Raw genomic sequence first — 23463 nt, 5'->3', positions numbered from 1 at the left:
GAGCAAGTTTTAACAATTACGATTACCACCCAAGTGGCAAGTCAAATCAACACTTTACATAAAGCGCAGTATACATGGCAAAGCAAAACACACAATCTAAAGAGCACAAAATGCAAACATAAATAAGACAGACTTGCTTTATTTTCCACTCCTACAGCAAACATATGATCCTCTTCAGTTGAGGTCAAGTCTTAGTTTTGTTTTTTTGATACTAGTGTAGAAACAGAATTCATTAACTTGTTCCTTGAGTCAAATACAAACAAAAATGGAGTGGCATGAGGGGGAACTGTGCTCTGTGTGAGTGTGGCCTTTAGAAGGATGGCAGAACGAAAGGAGGAAGATGAAATAAGCACTCCTGCTCATAAAAAGGGGCCTCTCATTCCCAAGCAGCAAGAAAACAACCTGCTTCTGCTCTTTTTCAGGCAACTGCAGTACTAACTGGAGAGCACCAATAAGTAATCTGGACACTGTTTATAGCTGAACAAAAGTTTATTTGCTGAATGAAATGACAAGTACGGAGAAAAAACCCTCTGGCAAAGGTCAAAGAAAAAGGACTCAAAGAATGCCAATCCTCGCCCTTCAGTTCATTTAAAACACAATGAAAGATAAGAATGACCCTATACATGACAAATGCCAGAGGTTGTTTTCTACTAATACAGTTTCATGGTGTGCAGAAAACTGGTGCAGCTGCGGTTTAGAATCTATGCACTCTCCATCTCATTTGAAGATCTTTCCCTGGTTGAAAGGCTTGCCAACATGTTTAAATTCTCCTTCCCAGGCGAAGTACTCCTTAACCATGGTCTTGCATTCATCACTATCAACATCCAGCTTCCTCCAAGCATAGGACTCATAATCAATCTGCCAGTCTTCACATAGCTGCAGAACACAAAGAGTTCAGTGTTAAGTGTCAGTACTGAAATGAGAACCACTAAATATGCCAAGACTACCAATACACCCCCAACTTCTCTGAAAACACAGTCACATGACAAAGCAGCATTTGAACAACTGAGCAAATGTGTGCCTTATGTAGCCGTCATACTGGAGATGAACAAGAATTACCCACAACATTATAAAACCTCTTACAGGTGAAGTTAATAACATTAACTCGTTACAATGGCACCTTGTCAAAGGGTCTAATACAGTATATCATAGCAGCAAGTGAACAAGTCCTTGACGGCAATGCGTTAGAAGCAGGAAAAATGGGCAAGTGTAAGGATCTGAACAATTTTGATAAAAGCCAAATTGTAATGGCTAATGAATGGGTCAAAGCACCTCAAAAACAGCAGATCTTGTGTTTGGGTTCCCAGTATGGAGCATTTAGAACCTACCAAAAGTGATCCAAGGAAGTGACAACCAGTTAACCAGCAACACTGTCATGGGCGACCAAGGCCCATTAATGTGCTGGGGGAGCAAAGGCTAACCAGTCTGGTCCAATCCCACAGAAGACCTACTGTAGCATGAATCGAACGACGTAATGCTGGCCCATGACAGAAAAGTGTCAAAACACCAAGTGCATCACATGGCTTGCTGTGTGAGCTGCAGACTAATCAATCAGTGTGCCCATGCTGTCCCCTGTCCACCACCAAAACAGCCTACAAAGGGCAGGAGAGATTTAAAACTGGACCATGAAGCAATGGAACAAGGTGGCCTGATCTGATGAATCACAATTTCTTTTAGCTGGATGTGTGTGCATCATTAACCTGGGGAAATGGTGGCAACAGAATGCCCTCTGGGTAAAAGGTTGAGGCAGTGTGATACTCTGGGCAATGTTCCGTTGGGAAACGCTAACCTTGGCATTCATGTAGATGGTCTAAACATGATAAAGAGTTCAAGGTGTTGAGTCCGCTTCCATATTCCCCAGATCTCAGTCAGATTCAAAATCTGTGAAATGTTCTAGGAAAACCAAGTCCGATTCATTGAGACTCCACAAACTAATATCAGATCCTTTAAGTCCCATAATGTGCTGTTGCCAGATACCACAGGTCATCTTCAGTGGTCCTGATGAGTCTATGTCTGGATGGTTATGAGCAGTTCTGGCAGTATGAAGGGGGATCTGCACAATATTAGGGAGATGGCTGATGGGTGTAAATATGCACAAGTGTAAAATGTGAAAAATCACTAATAATAATGCACCAACAATAAAAACAATAGGCTTGATATGTGAAGATACACAGCTGAATGATAAACTGGTACTCACTGTGAATGCAAGGTCCTGACCCCTGAAGACCCATATTCCAGAAATACTGCTGTCATTGTTTGCGCCAAACAGAATAACACTAGCAAATGCATTTTTACGTAGTTTTTCAAGGCGCTGGAACATGCCTGGAAAGAGAGAAAAAGCATGGGGGGTGGGGGGGGGAAGGGGGGAATCTGCCATTAACATGCCACAAAAAGGTTGCAAAATGACAACACATTCTACAAAACCAGTATACAGATATCAAATCATTTATTAAAGATTAAAAAGGGAGCTTATATAATAATGCATACATTTAATAAACTCAGCTACAGCAGAACAAACATTAACTCTTTTAGGGCGGATGTCGACTTTTGTCGACAGGAGGGGTTGAAGGCGGATGTCGACAAAAGTCGACATCCAGGGATAGAGGGCGACAATCAGCTGTTAATGGCGTCAAATCTCACTGTCACGTCACAGGCATTCCCTCTGTGCTTGGAGGAATGCTAGACTCGTTGACTCGGCAAATAAACATTGCGTGTGCGTGAGTTGCGAAATGTAAACAGGCAAGATGGCACCGACATGTGAAAAGGCAGCGAAGCAAGTGCAGAAAAGAAAACACTCGCATTATGCGCATTATCGCGGAGTCGGACTCTTGATTTTTCAGAATCGGACTTTATTGGCAGTGATCAGGAGATCGAGCAAGAGAGTTAGAAGCAGGCATCAGCTGATCAGACACCAGCCGATGCATCTACGGCAAGGTTCGCATGGGATAAATATACAGACATTGATCCGTTGAGAGCCAATCTGGCTACCGGAGTTTACAAGACGGCATGGCTTACTGTTGGACACGACAGATCACCAGCTGCTCTACTTCAGGCTGCTCTCTCCTGATGCTGCTTTTCAGCTACTGTCAGACGAGACAAACAGGTAGGCAGAGATTTTTTTTGAATCGCGGGCTGCGTTTGCATCGCATTCTCGTTTTTCAAAGTGGAAACCCACAACGAAAGACGAGATGAAGCGCGCTGTGGCATTACAAATAGAGAGGAGACAGAATTGGTGATATAACTTCAGGGAGCATTGGTCCAAACGTGTTTTGTCCCCTGGTGGCTTAGGTACGTGCTGCTGCAAAGTTTTATTCACTTCTGTAATAAACAGAAGCAAATCCCATGGGGTGAGCCAGGCTATAATGCCATACATAAAGTTCATAAAGTTTCAGAAGATGAAGAGGTGACAATACGGTTTTCATGCTGGCAGAAAACTTGGTGGCAGTGGCATGGCATGATGGCAAATGGGTGACTTGTCTCTCTACAGTACACACTAACAATATATGTTAGAAAGTGCAGCAACAGACAATTGAAAAATAGGCACCAAAGCAACACGTATTGTAAGGAGTGCAATGTGGCAATGACTGAAATTGGCTGCTTTGAGCAAGATCAGACTTTGCTGTGTAAAATGTATGTGATATGTATGTGAAATCATAGAGTATGCAGGCTCATACAACATGCAAGACAGTAACATTTGTCAAAAGTAAATATTTTTTGTTGATTTGATATGTTAAACAATTGCTTTGTGTTCTTTTTTAAAAAATGTTAGTTTTTGGAAAAATATTCAGCCCTGGGAGAAAAGAAACAAAAAAAAAATTAGCCCTAAAAGAGTTAATGGTAAGTGGAAATAAAGAATTTAAATGTCTGTCATTTGACCCAAAGTAAGCTACAGTATAAAGTCAGTATCGCCACAAAAGGGCAAAAACAACCAAACATAGTAGCAGCTCTTACATAACCGGTCTATATAAAATTGATTCTAAATCATGTCAGTGTGGTGCATTTTCAGAAATTTCATAAGAGCGAATCAAATAATAATTCTAGTTATTTTATTTAAAACATACAACAAACCAACCGTACTTATTAAAAACCATTACGGAAAACAATCGAATTGGTGGTGGGACGACATTGGTAATACCTTTTAAATAACCTGCTTACACATCATCAAAACTATGACTGAAACGACATCACAAGTATCAAACGAGTTGGACTTTTATATATAAATATAAATAAATGCAGGTCTTCCTCAGTTGGATAAGGAGTCGCATCTTAGTGAGGACACCTGAAATCAGACTAGAAAGCATCAGGAATAGAAGCCTTGCTCTTGGAGTGTTTTATATAGACCCCACCAATGCAGACAGTAATTTCAACACATACCTTTTTAATATTAAAAAGGAAACTTGAGGGGGAGGATATGTTAATGTTTGGGTAGTTAAAACTTCCCTATGACTAACTAGTCAAATCTTTCAAAAAGCAGAGCACAAGGAGAAGAAAGTAAAAACAACCTCTATGTTAAAAGCACCAACATGAGGGTCAGTGCGTCTAGATTTAGTATTCTGTAGTAATCAGGATAAACTGAAGGGATAAAGCCGACTAAACAACTAGGGTCAAGTGATCGCAACACAATACAGTTCTCCACTGTTTTGGCAGCACTCTGATGCAAAGACTAAAACTGTTCATCTTAAACAGATTTTAAAAAGAAATTTTAAACGGATGCAGCAAACTCTAAAAAAAGGAATAAACTAAGCGAAGAAACAGTTGAGCAGTGGAACAGGTATAAATACATATTGGACATAATGCAGGAAAGGTTCATCCCAAAATTTTGGGATAAAAAAAAAAAAACAACACCCTGCATAGCAGGTACAGTAGAACCTCTAGTCACAAACGTTTCTGAACACATACAAATCGGGTTATGATCAAAAAGTTTGCCAAACTTTCACATCTGGTTACGACCGCATGCTCTGTTGGGGAACAAACACACTGGTGGCCAGTTTCCCTTCCGGTTCGTACGCGCCAATGATTTCTGCATGTGTTCAGTCTCTCCCTGTACATTGTTCTCGGTCAGACATGCGTGCATTCGCTGTGAACTCTTTGTGCTCTAGTTCATGTGCTTTTGCATTCATTTTGCAATTAACCATGGCTTCTAAGCAAGTGAAGAGTGGTGGTGTTGGTGAGAACGTTCGAAGAAAATTGAAATCCAACTAAAGAAAGAAATCATTGAAAAGTATGAGCATGGCATTTGTTTTACCGATCTTGCCGCAGAGTACAAGAAGTCGAAATCTATGATTTTGATTATTCTAAAACAGAAAGAGGCCATTAAAGCAGCTGATGTTGCAAAAGGAGTTACAATGTTAACCAAGCAGAGGCCTCAAGTGCTGGAAGAGGTAGAAAAACTGTTGCTAGTGTGGCTGAACGAGAAGCAACTTGCAGGGGATAGTGCAAGCGAGGTGATGTTATGCGAGAAAGCCAGGAAGATACATGACGATTTGCTGGGAAAAAAAAAAAAAAAATCCTTCGAGTGGCGAAGGTGAGGAATTTAAAGCCAGTAGAGGATGGTTTGAAAAGTTTCGCAAGAGACGTGGCATCCACAGTGTGGTAAGGCATGGAGAGGCTGCTAGTTCCGACACTGCAGCTGCGGAAGAATTTGTGAAAAATTTAACAAAATTCGTGGAGGACGAAGGCTACATCCCACAACAAGTGTTCAACTGCGATGAGACCGGATTGTTCTGGAAGAAGATGCCGAAGAGGACCTACATCACCCAGGAAGAGAAGGCTATGCCTGGCCATAAACCAATGAAGGAGAGATTAAACTGTTTTGCTGTGTGCCAACGCTAGTGGCGATGTAAAAATCAAGCTGCTAGTTGTTTACCAATTCGAGAACCCTCATGGCTTTCAAGCACCACAATGTAAACAAGGCCAGACTGCCCGTGATGTGGAGGGCAAACATGAAGGGTTGGGTCACAAGGACCTTGTTTTTGGAATGGCTGCACGAGACATTTGCTCCCACCGTGAAGTGATATCTAGAAGAGAATAATCTGCCTGAAAAATGCCTTCTTCTGATGCATAATGCACTGGCACTCTCTCCAAATTTGGTCGACGATATGGTCGAGGAGTACGACTTTATTAAGGTCGTGTTCCTCCCCCCCCTACCCAACACGACTCCTCATCAGCAGCCCATTGACCAGCAGGTTCTCAAATTTTAAGAAGCTGTACACCAAAGGACTATTCGCCAGGTGTTTCAATGTGACCGAGGAGATGTCTTTGACCCTGAAGGAGCTCTTGAAGAACCATTTTAGTATTGTTCATTGCATCAACAAAGCCTGGGAAGACGTCACATACCGGACCTTGAACTCGGCCTGGAAGAAACTTTGGCCTGAATGCGTTCCCGAATTGGGTTTCGAAGGATTTGTGCCTCCTGTTGTGGATGAGATTGTGTCCAGGGGCAAGAGCATGGATCTTGAAGTGAACAATAAGGACATTGAGGAGCTGGTCCTGGATCACAAGGAGGAGCTGATGACAGAGGAACTTGCTGTTAATCACCGAGGAGCAGTCCCCAGGGGAAGAAGAGGAAAGGGAGGATATAAAAAGTGATACAATAAGAGCTGTCATGGAAAAATGGAACGAGTACCATGATTTTTTTTTTTTGTTTTTTTAAAAGAGAAGAACCACCCGGACAAAGCAGTTGTGATAAACATGATGAACGACCATGTCGTCTTGCATTTCCGAAAAATTTTAAATTTGCAGTAAAAGGCAAGTCACATTAGCTATTTTGTGAAGTGTGGTCCTCCAGCTAAACGGCTAAAAACACCAGAAACCCAAGAAATCACAAGAGAGAAAACACCTGAAAGAAAACATCCCTCTGTTGGGGAGCCAGACTCTCCCTCAAAACTCCTCCCTGTAACCTCCTCTCCACCCAGCTTCCTCCTCACTTCCTTCACACCAGAACTCGACTCATGCAAGGTTAGTTTTCTTCGTTGTTTATGGTTAGTTTTTGTATAAATTAAGGATTTTTCAAACTTTCATTTTTTCCCTGTGCTTGTTTACAGCGAGCGGTTTGTAAGGGTGTAGCGCAAACTCTTGCAATGTTAGTTTTCTCTGTTCAAGGTTTTCTCAGTGTTATTCAATATTTTTACATTTAATTTACTATTACACTGTGCATTCTATGGTATAACTATTTTTGTGCTTAGAAATTAAAAAATTTTTTTTTTATATAATTATATATATATATATATATATATATATATATATACACACACATACACATATACACACACACACACACAGTGGGGCAAAATGTGATTTTCTGGATTTTTTTTTTTCCTCATTTTGTCTCTCATAGTTGAGGTATACCTATGATGAAAATTACAGGCCTCTCATCTTTTTAAGTGGGAGAACTTGCACAATTGGTGGCTGACTAAATACTTTTTTGCCCCACTGTATGCGTATATATGTATATATTATATATACATACACACACACACACACACACACACACACAAATAAAAGGCAAAGCCCTCACTGACTCACGGATCACTAATTCTCCAACTTCCCGTGTAGGTAGAAGGCTGAAATTTGGCAGGCTCATTCCTTACAGCTTACTTACAAAAGTTAAGCAGGTTTCATTTCGAAAATCTACGCGTAACGGTCATAACGGTCGACAACATCCACCATGTTAAACTTTCTTATTTATGGCCCCATCTTCACGAAATTTGGTAGGCGGCTTCCCTGCGCTAACCGAAACTGATGTACGTACTTATTTTGGTGGTATGACGCCACTGTCGGCCGCCATATTGAACTTTCCAATGGTCATTGTTACTTTTGGGCCCAGCTTCAAGAAATTTGGTACGCGGGTTCCCAATGCTAACCGAATCCTACTTATGTACATATATATGTCCATAGCCTGCAGCTCAGTCGCCGTGTGAGGCGGCGTTGGGTCTCCCAACCCCACGCCTCCCACATAGTTGGCTGCCTGCCTATATAAGGCCGTCCTTCGCTCCGGTCTCTTCATTCCCTTCCTTGCCTCACCACGGTATTCACGTCTCCATGCCGACAACTGCAGCCTTTTTATTTAATCCATGGCTTCTCTGCTGTATTATTATTCGTTTATTACGATTATAGTTATTGTGTAGGTATTTTAGACTTAGTTTACATTGTTCAGGTACCCATTTCCTTTATTGTTCCAACCGTACCCCCATTAACATGTCTATCGAGGTGATCACCACTGATCAAATAACTGTCACTTACCGAGTTGTTTCCATGCCCGGAGATGGCGACTGCCTTTTCCATTCTCTGTGTTACATATTGCACGGCCATATCAGGCTCACTCTTGATATCCGGAGGAATATTGTGTCTTATGTATTGAATGACTGGGACAGGTTCAAGGTGTGGACTGATGACGGTACAGGATATAATTATACTACACAGCAGCACTATAAGAGCAAAATGCTTAAGCCCTTCACCTATGGTTCTGCATGTGAGTTGATGGCTGCTGCTGAATTGTTCGTTTGTTGCTTTCAAGTGTACCGAAATGGCCAAATACTTTACACCTTTGGACAACCGCCAATGCCTCTTAAACATCTTAGATTCACAGGTGACGATTTGAGTAGTGGACACTTTGTTTATGAATGTTTAAACTCTCAAAAGCTGGATGCGAAGTTATCGATGAACCCCATTTCAATTCAAACGCCTCCAATTTCTAGTAAGGCTCTGCTTCGCAATGACAATTAAGTCTCAGGGACAGGCCCTACAAAAGGTTGGCATTGATTTGAGGCAAGATTGCTTTTCACATGGCCATCTATACGTTGCATGCTCAAGAGTAAGCTCAGCGCACAGCTTGGTCATATTACAACCGGAGGGCCGAACTGACAATGTGGTATACAAAGAGATCCTTAATTATTGGTATATTTTCCCTCAGTTTAAAAAGGTTTACTTTTCTTATTAATAAAAATTTTAAAGCAGTACTTCGCCGCTGCGAAGCACAGGTATTTTGCTAGTATTTTTTTATATAAAAATATATACACACACACACATACAGTGCATCCGGAAAGTATTCACAGCGCATCACTTTTTCCACATTTTGTTATGTTACAGCCTTATTCCAAAATGGATTAAATTCATTTTTTTCCCTCAGAATTCTACACACAACACCCCATAATGACAACGTGAAAAAAGCTTACTTGAGATTTTTGCAAATTTATTAAAAATAAAAAAATTGCGAAAGCACATGTACATAAGTATTCACAACCTTTGCCATGAAGCTCAAAATTGAGCTCAGGTGCATCCTGTTTCCCCTGATCATCCTTGAGATGTTTCTGCAGCTTAATTGGAGTCCACCTGTGGTAAATTCAGTTGATTGGACATGATTTGGAAAGGCACACACCTGTCTATATAAGGTCCCACAGTTGACGGTTCATGTCAGAGCACAAACCAAGCATGAAGTCAAAGGAATTGTCTGTAGACCTCCGAGACAGGATTGTCTCGAGGCACAAATCTGGGGAAGGTTACAGAAAAATTTCTGCTGCTTTGAAGGTCCCAATGAGCACAGTGGCCTCCATCATCCGTAAGTGGAAGAAGTTCGAAACCACCAGGACTCTTCCTAGAGCTGGCCGGCCATCGAAACTGAGCAATTGGGGGAGAAGGGCCTTAGTCAGGGAGGTGACCAAGAACCCAATGGTCACTCTGTCAGAGCTCCAGAGGTCCTCTGTGGAGAGAGGAGAACCTTCCAGAAGGACAACCATCTCTGCAGCAATCCACCAATCAGGCCTGTATGGTACAGTGGCCAGACGGAAGCCACTCCTTAGTAAAAGGCACATGGCAGCCCGCCTGGAGTTTGCAAAAGGCACCTGAAGGACTCTCAGACCATGAGATAGAAAATTCTCTGGTCTGATGAGACAACGATTGAACTCTTTGGTGTGAATGCTAGGCGTCACGTTTGGAGGAAACCAGGCACTGCTCATTACCAGGCCAATACCATCCCTACAGTGAAGCATGGCGGTGGCAGCATCATGCTGTGGGGATGTTTTTCAGCGGCAGGAACTGGGATACTAGTCAGGATAAAGGGAAAGATGACTGCAGCAATGTACAGAGACATCCTGGATGAAAACCTGCTCCAGAGGCTCTTCACCTCAGACTGGGGCGACGGTTCATCTTTCAGCAGGACAACGACACTAAGCACACACCCAAGATATCAAAGGAGTGGCTTCAGGACAACTCTGTGAATGTCCTTGAGTGGCCCAGCCAGAGCCCAGACTTGAATCCGATTGAACATCTCTGGAGAGATCTTAAAATGGCTGTGCACCAACGCTTCCCATCCAACCTGATGGAGTTTGAGAGGTGCTGCAAAGAAGAACTGGCGAAACTGGCCAAGGATAGGTGTGCCAAGCTTGTGGCATCATATTCAAAAAGACTTGAGGCTGTAATTGCTGCCAAAGGTGCATCGACAAAGTATTGAGCAAAGGCTGTGAATACTTATGTACATGTGATTTCTCTTTTTTTTTTAAAATAAATTTGTAAAAACCTCAAGTAAACTTTTTTCACATTGTCATTATGGGGTGTTGTGTGTAGAATTCTGAGGAAAAAAATGAATTTAATCCATTTTGGAATAAGGCTGTAACATAACAAAATGTGGAAAAAGTGATGCGTTGTGAATACTTTCCGGATGCACTGTATATACATACACACACATTATATATATATAAAAAAAAAAAAAAACCACACACCTTTGTATAGCTGTTAAGTGTAAACTTTGTCAAACATGAAATCACCAATAAACTACGTCCATTTATGGAACACTTTATAAAATACATAGTGTTTGAAAACATTTCAGCTGTACAATTTCAAGACAGAGCAGCCACTCTGTTAGGAACATTACGGCTTTTTGGTTGAGGGTGTTAGTGTTAATTAATAACAGCAGCAAATCTAACAGCACATTAGCGCAAACAAAAGGGCTGAAGAAATTTGAAACTTTAAATAAATCTAAGACAAAAAACGAGTAATTCACTGTATAGCTGTTTCACATATTGTATACCATTATTTTGTTTGGATCAAACACATCCTTAAACATATGTTAGTCATTTGGTGCTGTTCTGGTTATTCTTCTGCACTTTAATGATTGAAGAATGTTTAACATTGTGTTATTGTTGCACTGCTATTCAATGTTGGGGGAAAAAGCACACTGAAGACCTTTCTTATTTGTTATTTATAATTTATGTTATTGCCAGCCCATGGTGCTTTATTTTATGTAAATGAATTTCAGTTTGTTAAATTATTTTTCTGCATTTTAGCACTTTATTTTATATTTAAACATTTGTAACACCCCTGAAGTGTAGCTTTTTTATCATTGTTGTTTCCATATAGTTTCAAAAGAATGGAAACTATTTTTGAGTTCCGTTTTGTCTTGAGTTCATGTAAAAAAAGATTAAAAAAAAAAAAAAAAAAAAAAATCAAAAATCGTCCATAACACTGAAAAGAAAAATCAGAAAAGAATTTAAGTGAAAATAAGGGGGCTGGGAGATGAGGGGCAGAGAAGAAGAATCAACATGCACATTGGAAAACCAATGTCCTAACACAACTAGGCTAGTCGCTAAAACAGCCCTATGCAGTATCAGCCACTGCCACATTTTCCCAGCAACACACTTCAACAAAATGATCAGTTTGACAAGCAATGGTAACATGAAAATGCAACCAAAGAGGAAAAGGGATTGGGGTGTATTACAGCAGACCAAATGGCTAAGGCAATCATGCCAATATCACTATACCCAATTCAGATCTGATGCATTTTCAAAGTGTTCCTTTAATTTTTTTGGGCAGTATATTATATAGTGTGTGTGTGAATATATATGTAAGAACAGAATCTAATTAAAGATAAATTTAGATCAGAAATTACCCCAACTTGAAAGACTGTTTGAAATGAAAACCTTAAGATACCACAGGTATACAATGTAGAAAAGAGAATGACAGTTCAAGGGCAAGTCACTGAATTACGAACCAAAAAAGTAAAACTTAACCCAACCTTTGCTCTAGAAATTTGTATTTGGTTTTCATTAAGGAATTTTGCAACATATGTCTGGTATCTCTCTACCCAGAACATTTACTTTTATTCTTTAAAACTGCACAGGAGCAAAGTTTATAAATAACAGTTTATGTGCATAAAATTTAGTATTGTGTTTTTAATTGAAGGTAAATAGTAGTAGTGACGAACGAACCCTGTGGGGTTAGCTTGACCACGAGTTAGTTCTGTGATATCAAGAAATGTTCAGGTCAATTGGGGGGGAGGAAATGAACTACTTGAGTGTATTATAATGGTGCACTATAATATTTTAAATTGTCCCTGAGTGCTAGGAAAGCATCTATATATAAAATCCCTATGTGCGTCCAGGTGTCCGTGTGTGGGTGTCTTCTGATGAAGTGCGCATGCGCGGGGCACGGTGCGATGCGCGATATTACTATCGGAGAAAGTTAGAGGCGTTTTACGGAAATACAAACCAGTATTACTGCAAGAGGAAATTTAATGGTACACAATACAGTGACGCATATTACAGCCACATACAAGCCAGTATTACTGTCAGAGGAGATTAAAAGCATATTACTGACGCGCACGCCTGTATTACCGCCAGAGAAAATTAAAGGTATATTACGGACGTACAAGACGGTATCCTTCAATAAGGGCGCGCACAAAAAGGCGAGCCTCAAAAGGGCAACCTCAATTGGGCGCAGTGAATAAAGGCGCGCGTAAATAAAGATCTGCACCTTTGTTGCTCTTCACATATTCCAGAGCCATCTGAACTAAATTATCTACGAAAGCCTTTATTCACCGCGCTCAGCTGAGGTCGCCCTTTTGAAGCTTGCCTTTTTTGTGCGCGCCCTTATTGAATAGAGCCGTACAAGACAGTATTACTGTCACAGAAAATTAAAGACACACAATACACGGCGGCAGCCCATGAAGAACGGTCAGCTCAGCAAGCAAACATCAACAAAAGAAAGGCTGAAAGAAAGAAAAATACGACCAACAAAAAGAATGAGGTCAAAGTCCCTTGCCATTTAATATAGACTGTTCCTACTAATGTTTATGCACTACTGTTCTAGCAGCCGTTATTGTAACGGGCTAAATGACTAGTCTGCCAATAATGCTGGACTGGTTATTGAGGCAAAAAAAAATAAAAATAAGTGGAGTCTGGGGGTTTGAGAGAAAGGCTGAAAGAAAGAAAAATATGACCAACAAAAAGAATGAGGTCAAAGTCCCTTGCCATTTAATATAGACTGTTCCTACTAATGTTTATGCACTACTGTTCTAGCAGCCGTTATTGTAACGGGCTAAATGACTAGTCTGCCAATAATGCTGGACTGATTATTGAGGCAAAAAAAAATAAAAATAAGTGGAGTCTGGGGGTTTGAGAGGAGGTGGACAAGTTGATATTTTTTGTGTCAGCACTTGTACTGGGAGGTGAGCCACATCCTAATGAGTATACCAGGGTTCAAATAAAAACAAGGTTGTTGGCTTGACAACAGCAATTTGGAAGCTTAAAATTGCCCAAATATAAACTGGGAATGCACAATCAATCTGGTAGAACTATTTTTGTAAAGCACATTTTGAAAACAAAGGCTAAGGTTTAAAGAAACAAAGTGAAATGCAATTTTAGGTTACAAAAAAATATTCAGGGTGTCAAAGAACGTTGCTATAATCTGATTACTCTTGTTGGCAGCATATCTCAAAGTGTTCAAGCTTTATGGAGCATATTTTGAACAGGTAATCTCCTTAGGTTTACGTTTACTCCAAGAAAAACAAAGCAAACGCATTTAATTTTTTTCAAGAAAAAAATTACTTGCAAAAGAAACATGTAAATATCAAAATGTCAACATTAAAACAGTAAGAAAAGCATTTCTAGTGTCTACTACTGTATTGATGCAGATTTAGATTTAGAACATGCCCTTTATGTAACATTTTTGGAATAGTCATCTATGCACAACTCAACATTGCAATCAGGACAGTAGAAGAATGTTTCTTTGCATACTTATCATATATTTTATTGGTTGCTTGAGCAGGAGTGTGTAAAATGTCACTAAGTGATCTGCACAAACACCACATCCCCTTTTGTTACCACAATGCAAGACTTAGTGACTCACCCCCCCCCCCACCCCCGACCAAAATGACAGTTGATAGCAATTAAGTAGAAAGCCGTCCGAACCCCAAAAACTGTTCACAATGCAGCATTTTGCCTTGTGTCACGTGCCTACTTGCACTAGGCTGAAACACCAGAAATATCACGGTGGCTCAGTCATACAGTGCAATATGCATTAATTTCACTATCTTTGTCAAAGCCAGATAAATTCATATTAGCATCAATATTGCTCAATTCCACTCAAGGTTCTGTTTCAGGTCGGTTCTAAACTTGGCTTTACAATTTCTGTTTTACACTCTGCTGTTGTGTTTTGGTTGAAGGCTGCACTCCACTCAAATATTAACAAGTTGCCTTCAAGTGTTAAGGATATTTTCAAGCATAAGGTTTTTACCCACTAGACGGCAGCAGAAAACCATTTGGGCTTTCCTCTGAAAAACTGACCATTAAACATCACACTGAGTCAGACTTGGGCTTAACTGTAATTACATAGAATTCCGAGCCCAAGTCAATCCTTTTTGGCAGTCAACAAGTGCAAGAAGGTGGGGATGACGGTGTAAATCACTGGGTGACCATATGAAATCAATAGGTTTATAATTAGCAGAAACTGGATGACTGTTTACTGCACACAAGGAGCCCAAAGCTGGAATTTTGGGCCTTGCTGTAATACTTTTTTCTATACAACTGCAACTTTAACATATCTTCTACCTTTCAACATTTATAAAGATTTCATACCTGTGATGAGATTACAGCTCATAAAAGTCATCGCCAGCTCCTCAGGAAAACGGTATTCTCCAAACCAGATTGAATAACCCTCCCGGTCAAAGTGCTCCCAGAAATGTGGCAAAGCCACTGTTAAAGTATCTTCATTAGAGTACTTCCTCTTGAATTCATCTAAGACAAAGGTGCTGAAAAACAATATAGGAAAGAATTACAAAGGAGATACTAGCATGTTTGAGACAAAAAAAAGAAAATTTAAAAAAAGATGGCTTACATAAAAGTTATTTTGTGAATAGAAATAGTTATGGGCTCAAAGAACACATTTCCCTACAGACCTAATATACCAAGCATGAAAATGAAGCTCAGCTTCAAAGGATTTTGTACATAGTACAGATGGACAAGAAACAATTTAACATGATTCAGGCATGGTTTACATCTTTACTTTGATGCTTACTAAACAGCTGGGTATTTTCATGTTAGTTCCTATAAAAATGCGCTTCAACATAAAGAAATAAATGTGCCTTATCGCCCTCTACATACCTGGGTGGCATGGGCTAGAATCAATGAATGAGTTAAAGAACAGAAAGTTGTTTTTCTTCCTATAGGCTGCAGGCTCTAAGCAAGTTATGCAAGGAATTCAAAAGGGCATGGGATACTATCCAGGGAAAAAAAAAAACACAAATGAAGATCAGGATTTCTTAAACTCCAATTTTGTTAATTATTATGAAAATAGTAGATATTTTAAATCTGCATTCTGCATAAACATTTCTATTGTCCCAATTTCCAAATAGGACAATCTCAAATCTGCTTAATCCAATCCAGGTTTGCAGGAAATACGAGCCCAGCCTGATAGATTTGGTGCAAGGGAATACTAAGAAAAAAATGCATTATCAAAACTCACTTCTGTTGGCACAAAAGCGGAACAAAAAAAAAAGTTTGAAAATGTTATCAAGTGAGAAGAGGTGGTTTAAGAAAATGGCACTGTGTGTTTGACATGTTCAGCAAGTGAGCAGAACCTAAACAAATTTATCACTTTGCAAATTGGCAAAGAAACAAAATGGAAAAGAAAGCAAAAAATCTCAAAACTCACTTCCTTACTCATTTACTTCAAATGTGCATCGTGTGCCCCATCACACCCAACATATGTGCACTACAAGTTATACTTCTTCCCATATCTTGCCTAGATAACCAATTATTGTGAAACATCACTCTGTTTAGACTGTACTGGGGTTATACAATATAGCACTGTATCTTTGGGATTGCCTTATTTAATGGACTGGGACAGACTGCAAATCAATAGTCCTATAAACATGTAAGTTTATTTAAAGCTACTGATGTACATTTGTACTCTAAGCTAACGAGTATATACAAATGAACATATTAACATGTATATCCAAACCAAGACTTGGGGGTGGTTTACTTAAGTGGCAAAGTATGGGGTTGTCAAGGGACATAGCACTATAAGCAGTTTCCACTATGTGAATTTCCCCTTGGGATTAATAAAGTATGTATCTATCTATCTATCTATCTACTCATGATGCGTAGGAATGTATACCACCGTGCAACCACACTTAGTGATCAAGCTTATGTGTGTTCGTAATGTGTGCGCCACAATTCCTTCTAAAACAGATCCACACATCTCCAAAGTGAGTATCTGTAAAGCTGCAAAAGGAACAATATCAAAACTTATTTGAAAGCATTTACACCAGTAAGCATATATTAAAATGACAATGATAGCTTCAGTGAGATTGGTGGCTTATAAACTATTTGCCATGCAGGTTATGACAGATGTAAGACAATGGCAAATATTCAGGAGCAAATCCTGAACGTGGCGCCAGCACATCGCAGGGTGAATACGAGCAAAACATATACTAGCAGGGTTAATATAGCATAACAAAACCCCACATCCTACATGACTTTGAAAGGAAACTGAAGCACGCCGAGTAAACCCACCAGACAAACATATAAATTCAAAGCAAGGAACAATCGGGACCCCATTGCTGCGAGGCAACAGTGCAGCCTCCACGCCACCGTGCCCCCACATGATTAATACATGCTTTAATGCATTTCATCATGAAAATTATATCAAGTATTTATCTTAGCATTCTAAATGTTCAGGGAACAGGAATATCCTGAAATTAAATGTATTCTGTGTGCTGCCTGCACCTCCTCTTAGTGCAAGAGGAAGTCAGTTTAAGACACTTAAAGCATTAAATGTGCTACATAACTTATGACGGGGTTTAAGCAAATCTAGTAAATTAAATATTCATTTTAAGATGTTTAGTTTACGATGCTCTGCTTTAGTAACAAATTACGAGAATAAAGTCAACATGTCGACTTTACTCTCGTCATAAGCGTCGAGATTAAAGTCAACATGTTGTCACACTATTACACAGTACCCAGGTACATTACACAGTATTGAAAAAAAATAAAACAAGTACAACTTGGCTTGCAGTATTATCCAGTAGTACAGAAACAGTATTCACACATCTGAACATAATGGTCCACATCCAACCTTTTAAGTCCAAAGTATCTCCAGACAACAGACGTGACTCCTTTTTCCAGCAAAAGTTCTTCTGTGTCATCATTTTCAACTTTATCGTCTGCTACAGCTTCAGTTTCGGAATGTTTTGTCCATTTTCACAGAGCAATTCCTCCACTACCGCATGTACTCCATTGCACGCCTGTTTAGCGGTGTAGCAGTGAAAAAGAGCCTCCGTGTAGCAGTGAAAGAGAGTCCCCGCACAACACCGGTGTAGCAGTAAAAAAAGGTCCCCCTTAAAGAGTTTCCTGCAGCACCATGTTCTGAACGTTGTTTAGGCAATTTAAACCGGTGTTGCGGTATAAGAAAAATCCATATCATAACAAAAATAAACATTTTCGGTATGAACCGGTATACCACCCAGCACTAGGGTAGACTATCACAATAAAACTGTTGCGTGTTTTGTCTTATGCATTTAGGTGCAGATCTTCCTTCCAAAATAAACATTTTAACAAGTGATTATATACAGTTTCTCCATGAACAAATTGTACAGAGCAAACAAAAAAGTTTCTGGCAACTTTAAAAAGTGTAAAATACATAGTTTTACTAATGAATATGTAATAGAAAAATGTGCAAGTGTAACAGTAAAATGATCACTCTGTATATGCATGCACTACTTGAAACAGACATTTTATTACAAATAAAAAAAAACCCACACTCATATTCCAACCTGGCTTATTTTTTCCAGAAGTCAGCAACTTGGAGCTAACCAACAAATGTAAACTGGATGTACAAGACACCAGCATGTCTTACCAACATGTGTCTTAGGGTTAGGTCTCTTGCTTGCATCTCTGAAGGATTGTTTCAGAGAAGCAAGAGTGTGATGTAGGGGCTGGAGGGAGTGTCTAATGTCTATAAAAAGGACCAAGTCTTTGCATTACACTTGTTGAGTTAGCTCAGCTTGTAAGAACTGTATGGACACTAACAACTACACAAGTGATGTACATGTTTTAGTCCAATACAATCCATTCTTCAAAGTCAAAGGTTTTAAGTAGTGATCTATGAACAGGATAAAACCAACAAATCCCACATCTGCAACAAAGTCGTATAACCTATTTACAATATATGCCTAGTGTATCAATTTATTAGATCTAGTTTTGTACAAAGTAAAAAACTTTAATACACAGTATTGGCAACTATTAGTTTGAGTTTATATTGTGGGCACAATCACAAAGCACTTTACTTTCAATCAGCTAAGTTGCACATATTCAATATTTTAAGCGGATATTCTCATTTTTAAGCACAATTGGTCTCAAACTATTTGTAAAATACATTATTTGCATTATTGGTTATTCAGTTTTCTTTTTTTATTCATTTTTTGCACATATCAGAAATGTGCATAATTTTAAGATTCTCATTAAAGAAATACTCTACCCCAAAAATATTTTGTGTGCGTTACATCCCCCATGTATGTTGTGGTGGTGGCTGAAAAATGTGATATTTTACAGGAATACACAAAACAAAATGTCAAAATAAATAAATAAATAAATCCATGGGAAACAAATAGGGAATCTCACAAAACTCTGGTTGTATAATCCACATGTCTGCTACAAATTCATATGCTTAAAGCAAGCAAATTCAGGTATGTTTTGCTAAAATGTTAATATGTACTTCTGGAAAACTCAGCGTGCAAAATAAACAGGAACTGAAGATGGAATTTTTGACCAAAGAATGACCGTGATTTCCATCATTCATTGGTCAAGAACCTAGTCTTCAATTCAAAAGTACTGTATTATGGGAGAGCATCTTTCCAGTTTATTTTGTATACTACATGTAAGTAACATGTTTAAAAAACAAAAAAAAAATTGGGAGTATCTTAAAGTGTTTTCTTTCCTCTTCAAATTCTCTGGTCCATTAATCCAACTTAGTAAAATTGGGACATAGCTTATCAGACACAAAACCCACACTTACACCAGGTCACTTTTAAAACTGTCTGGATAGGCTGGAATGAGATGCAGGTGTGGGTTGGGGTAATTGGTTATTGCTTTGGCACCAGTATTGAGATCCACAAGCTGGTAATCTATAACAAAGTTAATTTTAGTAATGTAAAGGAGGCAACATTTGGAAATTATTTTTATATATATATATATATATATAATATATATATAAATCTCACCCTCTTTAGCAAAATGTGTTTTAATAAAAATTACATTAGCATTAATACCTTGCTGTAAGCAGTGATCAACATTAAAGAAAAAACAGCTAATACTACCAGAAAAGCAAGGAGATGTACTTTTCTTTATAAAACTGTAGACTTTTCCCTGAAGTTAACAGGTGTGTGTGTACTATTCCCAGATGTGTACGCCTTTTTACAATTTTTTGCAGCTGCCTATCAGGTAAAAAGCATAGGTTTTCTTCTTGGTAAGAAAATTTTATCTTTAGCTTATTTCCAAGGATTTTCAAGAAGTGTCTTAACATGTTTTCCAACAATGTTACTCAGACCATATTTCTGTATACAAAGGATGTTGGTCTACAAGCTAACAATTCTGAAACTAAGAATGAAAATTTGATACTATTTCCTTTAAATCAATTAACCATTTTTCAAGAAATCCTGCTTAAAACCCTGAAAAACTCGAGAATAAAAACTCCCAGAAAAGAATTTTAAATTATGTATTGTGTACATGTATTTTAATGTTAAGTAAAACATTGCCAGTCTTCTCTTTAAAATGCTGAGATGTGTATCCAGCTGGTTTAATGTAAACCTGGCAATTGAACCCCCACTTTGATGTTTCCATCAGGTACTTGCAGCTTAGCACCACAGTTAAGTATTTATGTACAATCTCTCATTTACTCTGACTCATACCATGGGCCCAGTTCACATGGTAGGTGAGGTTGAGGCTGGGGAAATAGCAGATACAATGTTCCATTTATAACACCACATATACAAAGTCTTTGCCTGTACGTGCCTAGGTCTATACTTGGTCAGTTAGCTTCTTACCAAGGCTGTAAGCTGCATGCATCACAGGAACATTTTTTGTTTCATTAGGTACAACTGACTTAATCAGTTGGTCTTCAGCAATGCAGCAGTATGCTATTGAGATGTACACCGTTTACTGCATTCTTAGTTGTTAACAGTCCAAATGTCAGTTGATGGTACAAGTTTTTTTTTAATCTTCTGGGTAAAATATTTCTGTAAGCTTTCAACAGCACTGCTTGATGGAAATATGGTAGTTTAGGTTAACTGGATTAGCTGCTGAGATACCCAGACAACCACACTGACTGGCAACAAGACTTGTTAGAAAACTTAACTTTAAGCACACTGCATATGTGCTGTTTTAATATTTCACAAAACACAGCCAACATCACCATTCTTTCATTCAAAACAAGCTACGTTTAGATCACTTTTACCAAAGGCCACTATTCAGATTATACATGTAATCTATACTAATAAAAGGCAAAGCCCTCACTGACTGACTGACTCATCACTAATTCTCCAACTTCCCGTGTAGGTAGAAGTCTGAAATTTGGCAGGCTCATTCCTTACAGCTTACTTACAAAAGTTAGGCAGGTTTTATTTCGAAATTCTACGCGTAATGGTCATAACTGGAACCTGTTTGACTGACTCACTCATCACTAATTCTCCAACTTCCCGTGTAGGTAGAAGTCTGAAATTTGGCAGGCTCATTCCTTACAGCTTACTTACAAAAGTTAAGCAGGTTTCATTTCGAAATTCTACGTGTAATGGTCATAACTGGAACCTGTTTTTTGTCCATATACTCTAATGGAGGAGGCGGGAACGAAGGTAAATGACGTTAATTGTTGACTGTCTTTTAATACTGTGTACTTGTTGAGTGTCTTTAAATACTGTGTAAGCATACATATTAACACATGTAAAATTAAACGTGTGCATTTACGGGGTGATTTCTCAGGCTTAAAAGCTCGCCTTTTATTAAAAAGGTAAATGCAAACTCTTTTCATTCTGAAGGGCACAAACCACATTAGATTTCAGCCGTTAAACGCGCAAAAATGTCAGTACACCAGATAAATAAGCGCAACATATTATCAGTTGTATTGTATGCTTACAATACATATACAAATGTGTTAATCGTTAACTAATATTATGGGATGGTGTTTTTCGACTTGCGCCTTGATTTAAACGATTGCATGTCTTGGTGGGTTTGCGTAGCTTATTGTCAATATCTTTACACCTCTTTTTAAGACTTAATTTAAAAAGGTTTTCTTTTCTTCTTAATTAAAATTTAAAAGCAATACTTCACCGCTGCGAAGCCCCTCTAGCGCTGACGTCCGACGTTCGATTACCGTAAGCGAGTGCAATGAGTGTGTACGCCTGATGAGCCAAGAATAAGGGGGAAACAGGTGTCGCGTACTCTTTGCATTATTTGACAGTAAACTATTTTCATCCATTCTATGATCTGCTTCTCACAACTGAAGGCACCGTGGCTGATGTTACCTGACTTGCTGGCCAACCATAAGCATTACCTGGTAGGTAACCACCCACTCACTTCACTCCAATACGGGAATCGAACCTCGGACGTCAGCGCTAGAGGCGAAGCCCCTAAAATTGCGCCACGGCGTGTGGTTCGTTTGTTTATTACTAGCAAAATACCCGCGCTTCGCAGCGGAGAAGTATTGTGTGAAAGAGGTTATGAAAAAGTAAAGGAAACATTTTTAAAATAACGTAACATGATTGTCAATGTAATTGTGTTGTCATTGTTATGAGTGTTGCTGCTTCACAAAAAAACAGATCCTTAACAAATTGCTATTGGGATATTTTCCCTCAATTTAAAAAGCTTTTCTTCTTCATAAAAATTTAAAAGCAGTACTTTGCGGGGATATATATATATAGATTTAGATATATATAGATACTATCAAAATACCCGCGCTTCGCAGCGGAGAAGTAGTGTGTTAAAGAGGTTATGAAAAAGTAAAGGAAACATTTTAAAAATAACGTAACATGATTGTCAATGTAATTGTGTTGTCATTGTTATGAGTGTTACTGTCATATATATATACATATACACACACATATACAGATATATTATATATACATATATATATATATATATATATATATATATATATATATATATATATATATATATATATATACACACACACACATACATACATACATACATACATATACACACATAGATGCACTTACAATAACATAGAAATCAATATAAACAACATTAACATCATTATCATATGAGAATATGAAGTAATATATAAGAAGCACATTTCATATAAATATAAATAATTAAACAGTAAAATCTTCTTGTATAATTTGGTACCGTGGCTTTTCGTTGGTCTGTCCAGGATTTTAAATCACCTGTAGCTTGCAAACTGTTTCACCTATTGACTTGAAATCTGGTACACATATAATACGTCACATCTGCTATCCGCTTTATGGGTGATGATTGTATTACTCTTTTTATGTTTATTTTATTTTAGAATCAACTCCTATCTGCGCACACCAGGGCGGCCGTGGGCAGATGCGTATGGTGTATTCACTCCATGTTATCGTGCATTGCGCTGTCACTGGTATTTTGATAAAAGAATTTGAACAATATATAAGAAGCGTATAAATTATTAAACAGTAAAACATTAACATTTAAGAAGTAAAGTTACATTGAGTACTACTGCAGTGCCTTCGGGTATACCTCATTTTTTCTTTGCCCATTACATGCTTAAATGTATACATTTTTTGGTGTACCTACCCGAGAACACGCGACATATAACCGACCGTGGGAGAAGCATGGATTTTAAAGAAGCGTTGAGTTCATCTGCTGGTCTCCCTCGTGGAATAACTGGTAATGTTTCACTAAAATCTACAGCGAGTAAAATGACATTACCTCCTTTTTTTTTTTTGTACGATCTCTGAGATGTTGCTTTTTTCGGTTCAAGGCTTCATAAGCTCTTTTATGTTCCATGGTGTACTTAATAAGTACTAATTATCCCAAACCATCATCTTTGAATGTTGCAAGACTTTCGCCTTGTATGTAGATCGGGGTAATTACATTCATTGCATTCCTAGTCTGAATCACAATCTGATTGTATGGGTGGTTACCTGGCACTGTAGGGTTGCCACCCGTCCTTTAAAATACGGAATCGTGCCGCGTTTGACAA

At 38.6% G+C, this 23463-nt stretch overlaps 2 protein-coding genes across 2 annotated transcripts in view; both read right to left on the bottom strand.

The window, feature by feature from the left end:
- polr2g (RNA polymerase II subunit G) overlaps positions 1 to 23463 on the bottom strand; it is a 236776-nt gene that overhangs the window by 125961 nt on the left and 87352 nt on the right. The window lies entirely within an intron of this gene.
- The window catches only part of eef1g (eukaryotic translation elongation factor 1 gamma), a 69168-nt gene continuing 46175 nt past the window's right edge, over positions 471 to 23463 (bottom strand). Inside the window, exons 8-10 of the mRNA XM_028809608.2 lie at positions 14847 to 15019; positions 2198 to 2322; positions 471 to 876 (exon numbers count right to left, since the gene is read on the bottom strand). Coding sequence (XP_028665441.1) covers positions 718 to 876; positions 2198 to 2322; positions 14847 to 15019 — 457 coding nt within the window. The 3' untranslated portion in view covers positions 471 to 717. The remainder of the gene's footprint in view (positions 877 to 2197; positions 2323 to 14846; positions 15020 to 23463) is intronic.

The sequence above is a fragment of the Erpetoichthys calabaricus genome, chromosome 1 (genome assembly GCF_900747795.2).
Source record: "Erpetoichthys calabaricus chromosome 1, fErpCal1.3, whole genome shotgun sequence".
Classification (NCBI taxonomy): domain Eukaryota; kingdom Metazoa; phylum Chordata; class Cladistia; order Polypteriformes; family Polypteridae; genus Erpetoichthys; species Erpetoichthys calabaricus.
Note: the sequence above shows the minus strand (reverse complement) of the source record. Positions and strands in the feature narration are given on the sequence as shown.